The following is a 15,000-nucleotide window of genomic DNA, read 5'->3' on the forward strand; positions in this document are numbered from 1 at the left end:
CGCCACGGAGGTACCTATTACATTAATCAGCCTGAAAAAACGAAATTTTCCCCAAGCGTATTTTCGCGTTAGGGGGTAACCGCGACTTTCATTTAACTTACCTAGAGGTAGATAAACTACCTCGTAACTCGGTGCCCTGCCTCTCCACTTACCAGCCCGTTTTTCCCGATACTTTTTCTATCTCACTTTCTCTCTCTTTCTTTCTCTCTCTGTCTCTCTCTCTCTCTCTCTCTCTCTCTCTCTCTATCTTTCTCTCTTTTGCTCTCTTTCTCTGTCTCTCTAACTAACATCCCGCCGGCTACCAGGTCCTCGTTCTACTTTATATCTAACGAGAAAAACGGGGTAGTAAAAGAGAGAGACGGAGAGGAAGAGAGAGAGATAGATAGATAGATAGATAGATAGAGAGAGAGAGAAAGAGAGAGAGAGAGAGAGAGAGAGAGAGAGAGAGAGAGGAAGAGTAAAAAGAAAGACGGACGACCATCCTCGTCCACTTTGTCCTCAACTCTCTCCCACCGTTTTTATTTCTTGTCTCTCTTTCTCCGGCCACCGCCGTCAGCCATTTTATTTTTTACCGTCTTCTTTATCAGCACAAGAGAGAAACCTGCCGTTCGCGTTTCCTCCTGAAAGAAGCGAGTAGCGATGACGATGGTGGTGATGGTGGTGGTGGTGGGGTGTCTCCGGCGATGAGAGAGGGTGCACGGAGAGACGCACGGTTATTTTAATGAGAATCCGGCCGCGCGTTTGTGGCGCCATCTACGTCTGCTGCCACGTCTAATGAACGCCCGTGCAAATATTATTTCTGCTTATGTACTCGCCAACTTAGTACGACTTTGGCCGCTCTCTAATTAATAATGCTAAACAGACGAATCGACTCGCGCCCTCTCTCTCTCTCTCTCTCTCTCTCTTTCTCTATCTCTATCTCTCTCTTTCTCTCTCTCTATCCCTCTTTATTTATCTCTATCTATCTATGTCTTTCTCTACCTACCTCTACCATCGTGCTTTTGCGCGATCTCTAATGCGCTGCTGACGATGCTACGTAGAAGAGAATTAAAGGGGTGGACAGAAGAGGGGGAAGTTGTGGCTTGACGGTGCCTCGAAGGGGTAGAAGAAGGAGGGATGATGTCTTTCCCATCGTTTTATCACTCTCCTCGTGCTTCAATGCTTTTTCTCGAGACCAAAGAAACGAGTCGATCGAGAATGAAAATACAAAGGAACGCGAAAGAATTTTCTTTTTCTTAATTTTCTTTTTTCTTTTTATTTCTGTTTGCTCTCTTTTTTTTGTTGTTTCTTTTGCTTTGTTTTTTTTCCTTCCTTAAATCGAAAAGATTCTTCTTGGTAGGAGATTTCGGAGGTGGGAAGAGAGGGCTTGAGTGGGGGTGGATTCACACTTCGTAACTCTCTCTTCGAGAATGTGTTAGGAACACAAGGAGTCGATGGAAAGAGGGGTGGTTTTCGTTCGAGAGACTTCGTACGACGTAGTTTAGATGATGCGCAAACGTTTAATGAATATTCGCGTCGTTAAATCGTGTATGTAAGACGCAAGACAGAGAGAGAGAGAGAGAGAGAGAGAGAGAGAGAGAGAGAGAGAGAGAGAGAGAGAGAGAGAGAGAGAGAAAGAGAGAGAGAGAGAAGTTAAAGTATATTCTCAAGCGGTTCGACGAATTCCCACTGTTACCACTGTTTGCGGATTCCGCTCGGTTGCTTCGGAGTTTCATTGATCTCGTTGCTCTCGGAGCCAGCTTATTCGAGTCCTTCGCTGGTTCTTTACTTTGTCGGGGCAATAAAGTTAGGCGAGCAGCGATATTAGACAGATATTTCGTCCAGAGGTAGAAGATCCTTCTCTCCGGCATCTCGTCCTTTCTCCCCCCTTCCCTTCTCTTTCTCCTCATCCTCCTCGTCCTTTTCCTCCTCCTTCTCCTTCTCTTCCTCCTTCTCCTTCTCCTCCTCTTCCTCGTCCTCCTCCTCTTCCTCCTCCTCCTCCTCCTCCTCCAGGCCAAAACAAATTTAATAAAGTCACTATTTCCGTGCCAATTTCGAGCCTTAACTGCTCGTGTGTCACCTTCAATCTCGATACTCGGCGTTTAAGCTGATATGCATGTTAACGACCGGCTAATTCGGTCAAATTGATCGTAAAACGCCGTTGACCATCGCGCTCCGATGGATTTTATTCATGGAGCCTTGATTAACGTCGAACGATATATGTATCTACCTCTAGCATTTCACCGTTTTACAAGCGACCAGTATTACTTGAAATTTTTCGTTTATCAAACGTTAACAACGCACCGTCCTCCGACGAAGGCCGACGAATTAAAAGTTCGATATATCTGTATTACCATTTCTGTTTTTTTTCGTAATTTTTTCTACCCTTTTTTCCTCTTTCTTTCTTTCTTTCTTTAATATATCTCGTTAGATCGATCCATTACCTCCCTATACTATTCCTATTCCCTATTTCATATTTCATATTTCCTATTCCTATTCCTATTCCTATTCCTATCGTTTTAGATCAATAGACTTTTTCCTTCTCTGAAAATACACCTTCGAGAAAAATCATTTTCCGTGAAGTTAGGAAATCTAAGAGAAAAAGTTTAGCAAAGTTCGTTGAAAGCTTTCGATCGGTCTTTACCAATCGTTTCAAGTTCGCAACGTTTTCCCGAAGGTTCCTTCCGTCAAACTATATCACCGTCGGCAGCACTTTGGCCTCGGTATTATTAGTCTTTGGAGTTAGGGAGTACGCATGGACTCGAATCTCCAGGCTCGCTCGCATGGTTAACTTTGGCAAACAGGAATTACCATTTTATTGGGTGAGTTCTGGCGCCCTCTTAGCCAGCCAGCCAGCCCTTCCTACCTCCTACCCTTGGCGCACTTCACAGCGACCCCTAAACGCGTCGATTGGAATACCTAATCGTTCAGGGACCATTCAGCACCCCCATTGTTCCACCGACCAGTCGTTGTTGGTGCTGTTAACGTCGAATCCTTTCACGCTCTAACGCTATCGCGTCTTCTTTTTCCTTTTCCTTTTCTTTTGTTTTCTCTTTTCTTTTTTTTTGTTTTCGTTTTTCTTCTCTATTTTTTTCTCTTTCTTTTTCCTTTTTCTCTATACGAAAGACGATGCCCTCCGATCGTTAACCAGAAGCGAACGCGCTTACGAATCACCGATTTTGAATCGCGATCTTGATATCAACGACGATGGACTTTGAAATTTCTATCGAAACTTTTCGAGTTTATCGTTTGATCGAGAAAACACATACACGTATACATATATGAAAAAAGAAGGGAAAAAGAAAGGATTCTTTCAAACTGATTACTTACAGTTGCTTAAAATAGTCCTACCGTTTTTTCATCGGCCTCGAAAGTCTAAAACGATATATAGGTTGATTATAAATAAAAAAATAACAATTGTTATTAACAAAGGGATAAGGGGGATGTTCGTGGTGTTATATTCGTATAAGACGTCTATCTTATATCTCGTTGGATGGGTTTACTGCGAGAAATCGCTTGCACCTTTATTACGGTAAAGGGATCTTGATCGAACGACGTTGAATATGATTAAATATGTACATCAAATTTTTATTTTATCACGAGAGCAGGTAATATATACAAACAGACGTTTTCAGGAATGGGTGGGTTTAGTTTATCTACGTTGATGATCATCGGACGCGTAGAGATAGAGATCGATCGATTACCCATGCGATCGATCATCTTTCAAGAGAGATCTTTAAAAATAGAAAAGACTAAGAAAAAAAAGATAAGAGCAAAAAAAATGAAAAATCGAAACAACTACGAATCGAACTCGTTTGGTTTTCGTACGATCGATCTCCTTTTCAAAAGCTTCTCTCGAATTTACATTCCTTTTAATTAAGCTCTACGCTTAATATGCACAATCCTTCTTTTTTATTTATTCATTTATTCATTTATTTATTTATTTATTTATTTATTTATTTATTTATTTATTTTATTCATTTATTTTATTTACTTATTTGTTTATTTATTTATTTTCCCTTATAGTACTAATACTGCAGAATATTGTTTATGTCAAAATGTTATTCCACCAATCCGTTCTTCTTCGTACTTTATTTGTTCCTTTCGAATCTATGCGCTACAAAGAGATATTTCTAATCTTCTTATTTCTTTTCTTTCTTTCTTTCTTTCTTTCTTACATTTTTTTCACTTTTTTTTTGTCGTTTTCTCTTTTTCTCTTTTTCTCTTCTCGAAACGTTCGCCGCCTAGAAAACGACGAACCGATACGCGCGCGAGATACGGTCTGGCAGCCTAAAATTACACGACCGGAAGAATTCTTTTCTTTTATTTACCATTACAAGAAGAGCGACTGACTTTTCGATCCACATTATCGAGAATCGACGTTTCGATCTATTCGAAAATTTTATTTTCGAATAATGTCGAATTGCAATTGCAAACATGCGACGAGTGAGATCCGTCAAATCGAATTAAACATCGATTTAATATTGAAAGTTCAAATTCGACGAGAAATAATTAGGTACGTTCATGGGTACCTAATTATCATACTTTTTTTTTAAGTTCCTTTTAAAATAAAAGTAGAAATACAATTCACGTGAGTGTTCGTATTCGATCTGTTATTTTCTTACGCACACTCTCTCTCACACACACACATACACACAGACATACGGACGTACGCAGGCACGCACACACGCAAACGCACCCACGTGTATAAACATTTGATCATGGATACACGCGTTGTACACGCATTACACGTTTTAAGTATGATTGTCACAGAAAACACTTCACCGACTTCAAATGATCCTGCGAGGGAACGGAAACATATTTTTTTCACTTTTCTTTCTTCCTTCCGTCGAGAAAAAATAATTTAAAAAAAAAAAGAAGAAGAAAACAAAAAGAAGAAGAAGAAGGAAACAAAGAAAGAAAATAAAAAAAAAGAAACAACGATAACAGCAAAAACAACAACAGTTTCTCCTTTTCCGTCGTACCTTCGAAACTTTCGTAATTTCCACGATTTTTCTTCTTTTCTTTTTTTTTCTATTCTTTCATTTTTTTCTCTTTCGTTTCGAAAAAGTCCCTCTAATCGATTCATTACATACTTATATGCGCGCACCCACCTTTCTAAGATCACATTTATAGTTATGAGTTATAAAACGCGTATGAATGAAATCTATCGAAAGGTCCTCTCCCCCCCCCCCCCTCTCTCTCTCTCTCATTGATATTGCACATCATCGTGGGAACGATACAACATACCTGACTGTCTCATTCGAATAGATAAGTCATTACTTGGAAAATAATGTCAATCGTAGAACACTACTCGTAATCTTCTTTCGCTTTCCTTCTTTTTTTATTTTTTCTTGGTTGTTCGTTTGTATTTTTTTCTCTTTCCTTTTATATATATATATATATATATATTTAAATATATATATATATAAATATTTTTTCCTTTTTTCCCTTTGCTTTTTTTACTTTTGTTTTTCGTTTGAATTAACTCCGAATTACTTCGTCGATCGGCGCACCATCACGTCAGGATCTTTTTCGACGAACGCAACGAAAGCAGGTACTAACTTCTTTACATTTCTCGGATATAGTTCTTTCGAAACGAGGAGAACGATTTTGTTCGAGCTTTCGGGCCCTTCTCGAAGATCCAAAAAAGTTCATTCGTCAACGTATAATAGAACCAAGAAGATGGAAGCTGCACGATCAGTGAAAAATTCCGATGTTAAAATCGTCAATCGTAGTAGTCTCCATTCCTCGTAATCGACGACAAAGGCAAGGATGAATTCGCCATCAGCCGTGCATGGGACATTCGGTTATCTTCTCGAGTCGTAAGTTAAACTTCAGACCATTTGAAGTCCCTTGGTGATGCTTTCGACGTGTTCCTTGGCTCGCATTCTTAACGCTTGGATGCTGGTCGTACGAGGGTCGTGACCCGGTGGACTCGGAGGTGGTGGTTGAACATGACTACCCCCTCCTATGCTTGGCATTCCACCTCCCAATGTTCCTGAAGACAATCGAAATTTTCTTTCTATCTGACTTATCACATATCGAATTAGCTTTACAATTTAACATTATTTTTTTAAGCGCATCTCTCGACGTTCTTACATCGATCTTTTTTTTTATTTTTTTGCTACTTTCGTGTCTTCTTTTCCTTTTCTTTTATATTCTCTTTGTTTCTTCCTTTTTTGCGGACAGATAGGTAAATAGATTTTCCGATTGAGATACAAGAGCAAGTTGGCTTACAACTGGCTTATAATGAACAGTTTACGAATATCGTTTCGTTCGAAAGATCAATCTTTTACGTCGAAAGATGTTACTTTATTCGTTCGTACAGTATTTTTGGGATTGGATTTATCAAGAGAAAATATAAAAGGAGGTATTTCCCAGTTAAAACCGTTCCAATCGAAATCCGATGCGGACGAATTTGCTCGGACTCGATAGCAAGTGTGTCTCGATAGGTTCGACGTACCTGGGACCGCATTAGCCACAGCGGCAACGTTAGGAGGAGAGGGCAATCGTCTCGGGGACGTTAAATAACTTGGATATCCCGTGTGCGGTGCGGCCAGGAATCCTGGTAGCGCGCTCAAAAGTCCTGGTGGTGCGAGCCAAGGATCCCCTGGCAATCCAAGAGTCGTTCCACCGACGTTTCTAACAAACAGAAACCATGGATATTTATGATGAACGTTTCTAACTAAGAACTCGGTCACGTTACTTTCGTGACTTCGGCGAATATAATCGTAGTATCAAATGTATTTGCCAGTTTATATCTCTAATTAACTCAAAAGTCGTTAAACTCGTGAGAGATCGATAAGAAACTCGCGAAGACAATTTGTTATGGCAGGTTTTATTATCGTCCATCGTTTAATTGATATCTCCCTCAGGGGAATTTCAGCTTTCTCGCTTCAACTAATTTATACAACTTTATTTACGGCCAGATACAAAAATGCATCGCCAATTTATTTCTTTCATTTTTATTTTCAGAATATTTCAAGCTGCTTCGTGATTACGTCGAAAAGGATTAATTGACACTACGATGAATGAATCTTCCATTATTATATATATATATATATATATATATATATATATATATATATACATTGACTACGAAAATTCTCGACTAAAATTTCTCAATTTTAAAATCTATAATAAAGTAAAATCAGTTTTAAAGCATACCTCATGTTAGCGGCGTGATGATATTCGCTTAGACCGAGCCTGGCAGCCTCCATTTTCTCTTGTCTACGCCACTTGGCTCGTCTGTTTTGAAACCACACCTGTAAAACGAACAAGAAGAAACGAAGGAGAAGATTTAAAAGAAAGATATATTTCGTCGAAAACGTGGAACCTTCCCTTCTCCTCTCTTCTCTTTTTAATTAAAAAACTCACGTCGTTCAATGAAATCTCATCTGAAAGTGTCAAGAAAGAAAGTCAAGAGTCGGAGTCGAGTGTAGTGGTAATAGTAGTAGCAGCGTACTAGTAGAGTAGTAGTAGTAGTAGTAGTAGTAGTAGTAGTACGGATAAAGTTAGTTCCCCTCCTGTTGAAAGAGGGCTGGCGATTCAGCCTGTTTTTACGTTCTGTGGGAGCGGTCAACTGACAAATTCCCTGCTAAGTAGAACGTGAGTGCGAGAGAGAAAGAGAGAGTGAGAGTGAGAGAAAGAGAAAGAGAAAGAGAGAGAGGGAAAGAAAGAGGGGTCGGCGAAAATGGAGTTCCTTTGGCGAGCTGTGGTCCCGATCGAGGGCGAGAAAAGTGGCTGTTAAGGTTCTCTTTCTGGCACGCTGCGCGCGCGTATATACATACATACAGAGAGAACGAGAGAGAGAAAGAGAGGAGAGAGAGAGAGAGAGAGAGAGAGAGAGAGAGAGATACACATAGACGAATACGCACAGAACACATATAGAGAAGTGCGCTGGCGCACTCGTTCGAAAAGGAGGGTTAGAGAAATGTCTCTGGGCGGGGCGGTCCACCCCTGGAAGTGGTTCTGGATAAGAAAAGGAGGCCGTCGTAAGGGGTCCACCCTTCGTTCTTCGGCATCAAGAGGGTAACGAGCCCTTAGGGCGAAATCGAAAGTGAACGACGTGACGGTGTTCTGAGATGGACCGGGTGAGTGCGAAAAAGATATATGTATATGTGTATATATATATGTGTGTGTGTGTGTGTGTATAAAGAAAGAGAGAGAGAGAGAGAAATGATTGGCCAAGTAAGAAGCAAAAGAAAAAGAAAAAGAAAAAGATAAAGAAAAAGAAGAAGAAAGGAAAAGAAGAAGAAAAAAGAAGAAGTAGAAGGAAAGGGAGAAGGAAGATGGTGGGGGTAAGGAGCTAGTAGGACGGCCATGTTGATCTCTTTATTGTAACATGGCTGCTGTTGGCAGCCCGCTAAAGTCTATCGCGTTAAGAGCCGATGCTTATCGGCTGTTGCCTTCTCACTCTTATGAATTATTCAATGGTTACGGAGACACGGAGACGACGATGGTGCCTATTGCGCCTGTTCGTGTGACGAATTTACAGAGAGAACGAGATGAGAAAGGGAAAGGAAAGACGGTGAGATGACGAAGAAAGAGAGAGAGAGAGAGAAAGAGATTCATCAACGGTTGGTTGGCTCGATCCATGGTGGTCGATCGTTTCGTGAATGATTCCACCAAGGCTACATCCTTTCGCGCTTTTGTCGCTTTGTCGCTTCGACTCCAATTCGTTGGACCAGCCGAACAGAAATTAAAGTTCTCTCTTTCTCTTTTTCTCTCTTTCTCTCTTTCTCTCTCTTTCACTTTTCTTCTTTCTTTATTGAACTCTATCAAGCTCACCACCAATCCTGCGGTATGCTCGTTAAGGGAAGACAGAGATAGATAGATAGATAGATAGATAGATAGATAGATAGATAGATAGACAGGTAGATAGATAGATAGAAAGAGACAGAGAGAGAAGAGAGAGAGAGAGAGAGAGAGAGAGAGAGAGAGAGAGAGAGAGAGAGAGAGAGTTAACTGACGCGATGGAATTTCGATTTAAGTGTTGGTTGCATCTCGTTCAACTTCTCTAGAAGAGTAACGACGAAGTAATTGGGCTTTATCGTTGAACTTTTTTTGTTTTTCCTACGACCCTCGAGGAAATGAAAATGTATTAATGAGCAAGCTAATTCTAAATATTCTTCTTTTTTTTATCCTTTTTTTTTCTTTCTTCTCTCTCTCTCTCTCTCTCTCACTTTCGAATCATCGCGAAAATAAATTTCATCCGTAGAGCGTGGAACGGCCCGTCGCAATTTAACATCCGACCTTGTTAACTTCTTGGCTGCTCTCCAACTGCCTGAATTCTCTTTTATCCACGAGAGAATCTCCCTTAAAGATGTCTTCTCGACTTTAAGATCCGGCATTGAACGTAATATCGCTTTTCGAACGGAAAATTAACGATTAATAATAGAATTTAAATCGACCATCGATAGATTTATATAACGTCGGAAATATTAATATCTCGAATATTTCGAAATAGTAAAAGTGTAACACGAGGACGAGTGTTTCTTGGTTGGTTGGTTGGTTGGTTAGATGGATATCGAAGTATTCCCGGTCTCTTATCAGGACGATATTTTCCTTCGAAGGAGCGGAGAAGCAATTTTCTTTCCTGGCCCTGTAGATGAGGAAAAGGTCATGGACAAGATGCTACGTTGAAATGATGAGAAAATAAGCGAATTTCCCTTCGTACCTCTTATATATCTTTTACCTCTCTTCTCCTCCTCCTCTCTCATTTATCTCCATCTTACTCTCTCTCTCTCTCTCTCTTTCTCTCGTTGACTCGTGCCTGCCTGCCTGCCTGCCTGCCTGCTTCCTTGTCTGCCTGCTTGCTTGCCGGCCGGAACAACGTTCCTTCTCTCTTCTCTCTCGCGGAAATATAAAGAACAGGGCTAACGCGGCTTAACCTTTTTAGGTCGTAAATTTATTAGAGTAGGTACTTCCAACCTTCTCCTCCCACTCTCTTTTCTTTCCCTCTCTCTCTCTATCTCTCTCTCTCTCTCTCTCTCCCTCAATGTTCCACCTTCGAGCATGACTCGCCTCCCTTCTTCGCCTTATTCCAATCTCTCCTCCTCCTCCTCCTCCTCCTCCTCCTCCTTCTTCTTCTTCTTTCTCCTTCTTCTTCTCCTTCTCTTTCTTCTTCTCCTCCTTCTCTTCTTCTTCATCTTCTTCATCTTCTTCTTCTTCTTCTTCTTCTTCTTCTTTACTCCCCCATCCTCTTCACGGCAACGCTCCACGGCAATGATATTGCGAAAGTAAACTCGCTTAGACGGTTTAAATGCAAGAAAATTGGAATAAAATGGAAGTAATTCCGGGATTAAAATTGCACGTTGTGTTCCCGTGGCGCGTTGCCATCACGAAAGAAATAAAGGAGAGCGCGATCAACGAATAAAAAGCTCGTCCTTTACGCGCGCTCGTCGTTTATACGGCTCGTTCCATTCGTTTAAAACTAAGTACTTTATCAAACTTTTCCTTTATTTTCGATTTTCGACGTTAGGAAAACACTAGACAGAACTTTTACAGATATTATCCGGCCTCTTTTACCGCGAATTTCCGTGAAAGAATTATTCCACGTATATTATAGTTAGCTATTTCGAAAGGTAGGAAAGAAAATTGGTAGGGAGTAAAAAAAAAAAAAAGAAGAAAAGAAATTGCACGAAAATATTTGCAATGTTTGTTATCTCTCTCTTTCTCTCTTTCTTTTTCTGTCTGCATTACAGAAATTTGTTGACTGAATCGCAATTTCTATTTTTTTTTTTCTTTTTTTTTTACAAATTTGAAGAGTTCGACGTAGTTATAGCCTCGTAAGAAAACGACAAAAAAAAAAAATTAGAACAAGAATGATATCTGCTATCTCCCATCTTCTCTTCGAAAACGTACATAGGTGTATTCGTAGGACGGAAATATTTTTAATAACGCGACTCGTCGATCAAAAAATTCATAAACCAGTGATCATAGATCATGGTACATATTTCTTTTAACAGAAATACGTAAATGCAAACTTGCTTTAGCCCGTTAAAATTTCTCTAGTAAAATCGGTATCTTTATTTTTACGGATTATTATTTAAACGTACGTCGTTCGGTATATTTCTTTCCTTTTTTTTTTTTTCTGTTAAATCCATAAAAGTTTAAAAATCAGATAGGTATTGGTACGATTCGGTGATGCTGCGTCATACGAAATTTTCCTGGGGAACGTCCAGTCGGAAGTTGAACTTTTCGATAGAGTACGAGTAAAAAAGAGTGAATGAGTGAGTGAGTGAGTGAACGAGTGTGTTCGTGTGCATGCATGCGTGTATATCTGCGTGGATGTATGTGAAAGAGACAGAGAGAAAGAGAGAGAAAGAGAGAGAAAGAAAGAGAGAGTGAGAGAGAAGGTTGTTAGCGACAAAGTATCGACGTTAACGTCGTTCCGGCGGCTGCGTAACAGCTTTCGCTGATGTTCTTCCTCGTGACATACGGTGACGAGCACTCGACGCAACAATGGCGCCGATATCGCGTCAAAAAATCACTTTTCCACCATCTTTCGATATTTTTTTTTCCTTTTTATTTTTTTTCTATGTGAATATGCGTACGTAGCTGTGCGTACATGTATATACACGTATATATATATATATATATATATATATATATATATATATATATATATAGAGAGAGAGAGAGAGAGAGAGAGAGAGAGAGAGAGAGAGACGTATCTATTTATCCCCTCCTCTTCACTCGTCACATCTGATCGTTGTCTCCTTTACAGGCAGATATCCTTCCAGGAGAACGATCTCTTTATGTTTCGGTGGCAACCACTCGTCGAATTCGGATTAGCGCCAGTAAAAAGGTATTCGAGGTAGTCACGCTAGAACGGACTCATTGTTGACATCCCAAAGTATTAACAGATTTCGTTCATTGTTCGTTCAACAAGACTACGTATCTTTACGGTAGGTAGGTACGTAAGTGGGTAAGTATTTATAATACTTACTTGAGAATAAAAAAAAGGGTTGCTTATTTTCACTTAAGTTATAAATAGTATCCATTTCGGTATCGGTCGTCTTCAGGCAGACAAAACCGACTGAGTTATTCCTAGACATATTTTTTCTTTCCTTTTATTTATTTCTTTCTTTCTTCATTTTTTTTCTTTTTTTTTTATTGTCTGAAGGATTTCGATTTTTAACGATATTCCGCCGGTGTAGAATAATCATTTAATTTTCCAAAAGTTATCCGATTGCTAAACGAAGAATTTTCTTAATAAATACAATGAGATTTAGAATATTCTTAATAAATACCAAAATGAAATTTACAGCTTTGTGGGAACGAATTATAAGTGGATGGAACGAGGGTAGAGATCGTTCACGATGAGAAACAAAATGTCGAACACAGGGTTATTTTTCTTTCGGATGTATTACAAGTCTATCAAAGGACTATCGTTGATCTATTACTAGAGAAGAGTACTGGATAGAAGAGGGGTCGGAGAAGTAAGGAAAAGGGCGGCACACGTTTCGAATATAAGCCTAGATTCCGGTCCAGGGCACCCATGACCGTGGCTCGCATAGCGGAGAGAAGGGAGATGTTTGGAGAGGGTTGGAGTCTATTATTCGCCGTGCTTTTTATGTCCCCCCCCTCTCTCTCTCTTTCTCTCCCCCTCCTTTCCCCCTTTCCCACCTCTCTGTCCTCTCTTCCTCTCGTCTATACTATTTTACCCTTCACCCCTCTGACCCGTGTGCCATGTCAAACTGTCGGACAAATTCAATCCTAAGCAGTCGTTCTCATTTCTCCTTCAAGAATCACCGATTCTCGTCTTTCAACAAGAGAGAAAGAGAGAGAGAGAGAGACCAGCAGGAATCTATCCGCACTGCGGCTAATTCGAACTTGATTTGCGTTGCATCAAACTTCAGGAGCTAAATCGATTTCCTATGGTCCAATCCATGAGACGTCCGATTATCGTTAGAGAAACAACCGAGCGAATGGCGTAATGGCGATCGATCGACGTTTTACGTGTTTAGTTTGGAAATTTTCCGACACCGGTAATATCCTGTATTGTTTGAAAAAACGAAATATGTCTATAAGCGTTTAAAAGATAAATCTTGTTGTAGTATATTCGGAATGATGTTAACACTCGGATGAGAATCACTGGCAACCTCCTCCAATAAAGCCACCCCTGTCGTTGCGTGTAATCGCCCTTAAACACTCCAACGCCCTGCAGTACTTCGATACAATACTAATGTGCTACAAATAACATCCCAAACACGAGGCGATTTCACTTTTACAATGTGACTAAACGGTGACTGCTATACATCGAACAAGGATATGAACGAAGAATCGTACGTGTCTCTGGACGAAGAAAAACAAAAATGTATATATATATATGTACTCATTTTGGCGAATCTCTTTTTCTCAATTAATTTGACAAATCATTTATTTTCCTTTTGAATCATTTTCGTTTCTAAACGAGAAGAAATAAAAGAATCATCCTCATCGTTGTTTGACGTTTGTCTCCACGAAAAGGAGCGTGACCACAATGCGGTCGTGAAGTACACATAAAAAAAAAAAGAAAAGAAAAGAAAAGAAAAAAGAAAAAGAAAAAACAATCTCTTCCGATCTCCATCACCCTTGGTTGAGGTGAGAGACGACAAGAAGGGTCGAAATTCGTGGGGGTGGTTGGTCGCGTGAATGAGGCAGCGTTTCGAAATTCGGCAAATTAGCCTTATGGCCTCTCGTGTATTTTGACAAGCGCGTATTCATTGTCTCGCGAGAGTCCCCGAAATACATACACATCTACGTTCGTACAATCTATGATAAATATATATATATATATGTATGTGTGTGTGTGTGTTCACGCGTTAATCCAACGACGGCGGAATCGGCTACGATTGAATGCGTCCTTTGTCTAGGAAGCTATTTAGAATGCAATATGTGTTTGCAGCTTGGTTCCTTATTCTCTCTCTCTCTCTCCTCTTATTTTTTCATCTCTTTTACATTTGTTTTTCGATTTATCTTGTCCTAAGTTCATCGTCGTACCTCCTATCAATCGTGATATCGACCGAGCGTCGTGAAAAATCAAGATGGATGATATCGTTGTAAAAGAAGAAAAATTAAGAAGACCGCCGTTAAAATCCCCTTTCGATCGTTCGTCCTTCGTTCTATGTAGTAATAACTCTAATAACTCGTAATAAAGCCGAAGCCGGAGTCATATTAGCGTCAGGAGCACGCATGGATGCACAAAGGGCGACCGCCCTCGACAAACACCGTGACTTTTGATGATTATTAACTTCACGGGGCCACGCAGGAGAGGCCAACAGTACATAGACGAGTCCTGGAGCTTTTCGTTCTCTCGTATGTTCGTCGCGAGAAAGAGAGAAGGAACTAGGCGCCGTAGACAGTAATCCGTTGCCCCGAAGGCTTTCGTATATCCTGGACCCCCCCTTACACTTTACCACCCACCCAGTCTTGCATTTTTTTTTCTTTTTCTCTCTCCTTGTCCTCTTTTTTTTCCCTTCGTCTCTTTCTCTCTTTTTACTCTTTCTCTCTTTCTCTCTCTATCCTTCCGTATATCTTCATACCACTTTCGTCGGTCACGTTTACTCACCCCACCCAGTCTCTTCTTCTCCCTACGTCGTTCCTGGGAACCAAATTAATAGTTGCTTGTGCCGGATATATCTCGAATTCGGTGTATTCCCTCGCGAACGAGCATTGGGACCCCTTCCTCCTTCTCTCATTCTCTCTCTTTCTCTTTCTGTTCTGTCTCTGTCTCTGTCTCTGTTGCTTGCTCTCTCTCTCTCTCTCTCTTTCTCTCTTCTCGACGTCCCTTACTGCGTTTGACATCGGTTACTCGTTAAAGGACCGCGTCGCACGATATCTCGATCAAACGAACCTCGCCTTCGCAATCGAATGGGTTTAATCGAACGGACTAGGAAAATTAATAACTCGCGCAATTTTCAAAGGGACTACCATCTCTCTCTCTCTCTTTCTCTCTCTCTCTCTCTCTTGCTATTTCTCGAGACACGACGACAGAACGATCGGAGTTTTATTACTTATTATTTTATCAGA

The 15,000-nt window shown here is 40.4% G+C and overlaps 1 protein-coding gene across 2 annotated transcripts in view; it reads right to left on the reverse strand.

Moving 5' to 3' along the window:
• Positions 1 to 3,471: 3,471 nt before the first annotated feature.
• Positions 3,472 to 15,000, reverse strand: part of LOC127072947 (retinal homeobox protein Rx1-like) — a 40,853-nt gene continuing 29,324 nt past the window's right edge. For both annotated transcript variants that reach the window (XM_051013846.1, XM_051013844.1), the window contains 3 exons: positions 7,150 to 7,247; positions 6,446 to 6,624; positions 3,472 to 5,980 (listed from right to left, as the gene is read on the reverse strand). In XM_051013846.1, coding sequence (XP_050869803.1) covers positions 5,817 to 5,980; positions 6,446 to 6,624; positions 7,150 to 7,247 — 441 coding nt within the window. In that variant the 3' untranslated portion in view covers positions 3,472 to 5,816. The remainder of the gene's footprint in view (positions 5,981 to 6,445; positions 6,625 to 7,149; positions 7,248 to 15,000) is intronic.

Source organism: Vespula vulgaris, chromosome 2 (assembly GCF_905475345.1).
Source record: "Vespula vulgaris chromosome 2, iyVesVulg1.1, whole genome shotgun sequence".
NCBI lineage: Eukaryota > Metazoa > Arthropoda > Insecta > Hymenoptera > Vespidae > Vespula > Vespula vulgaris.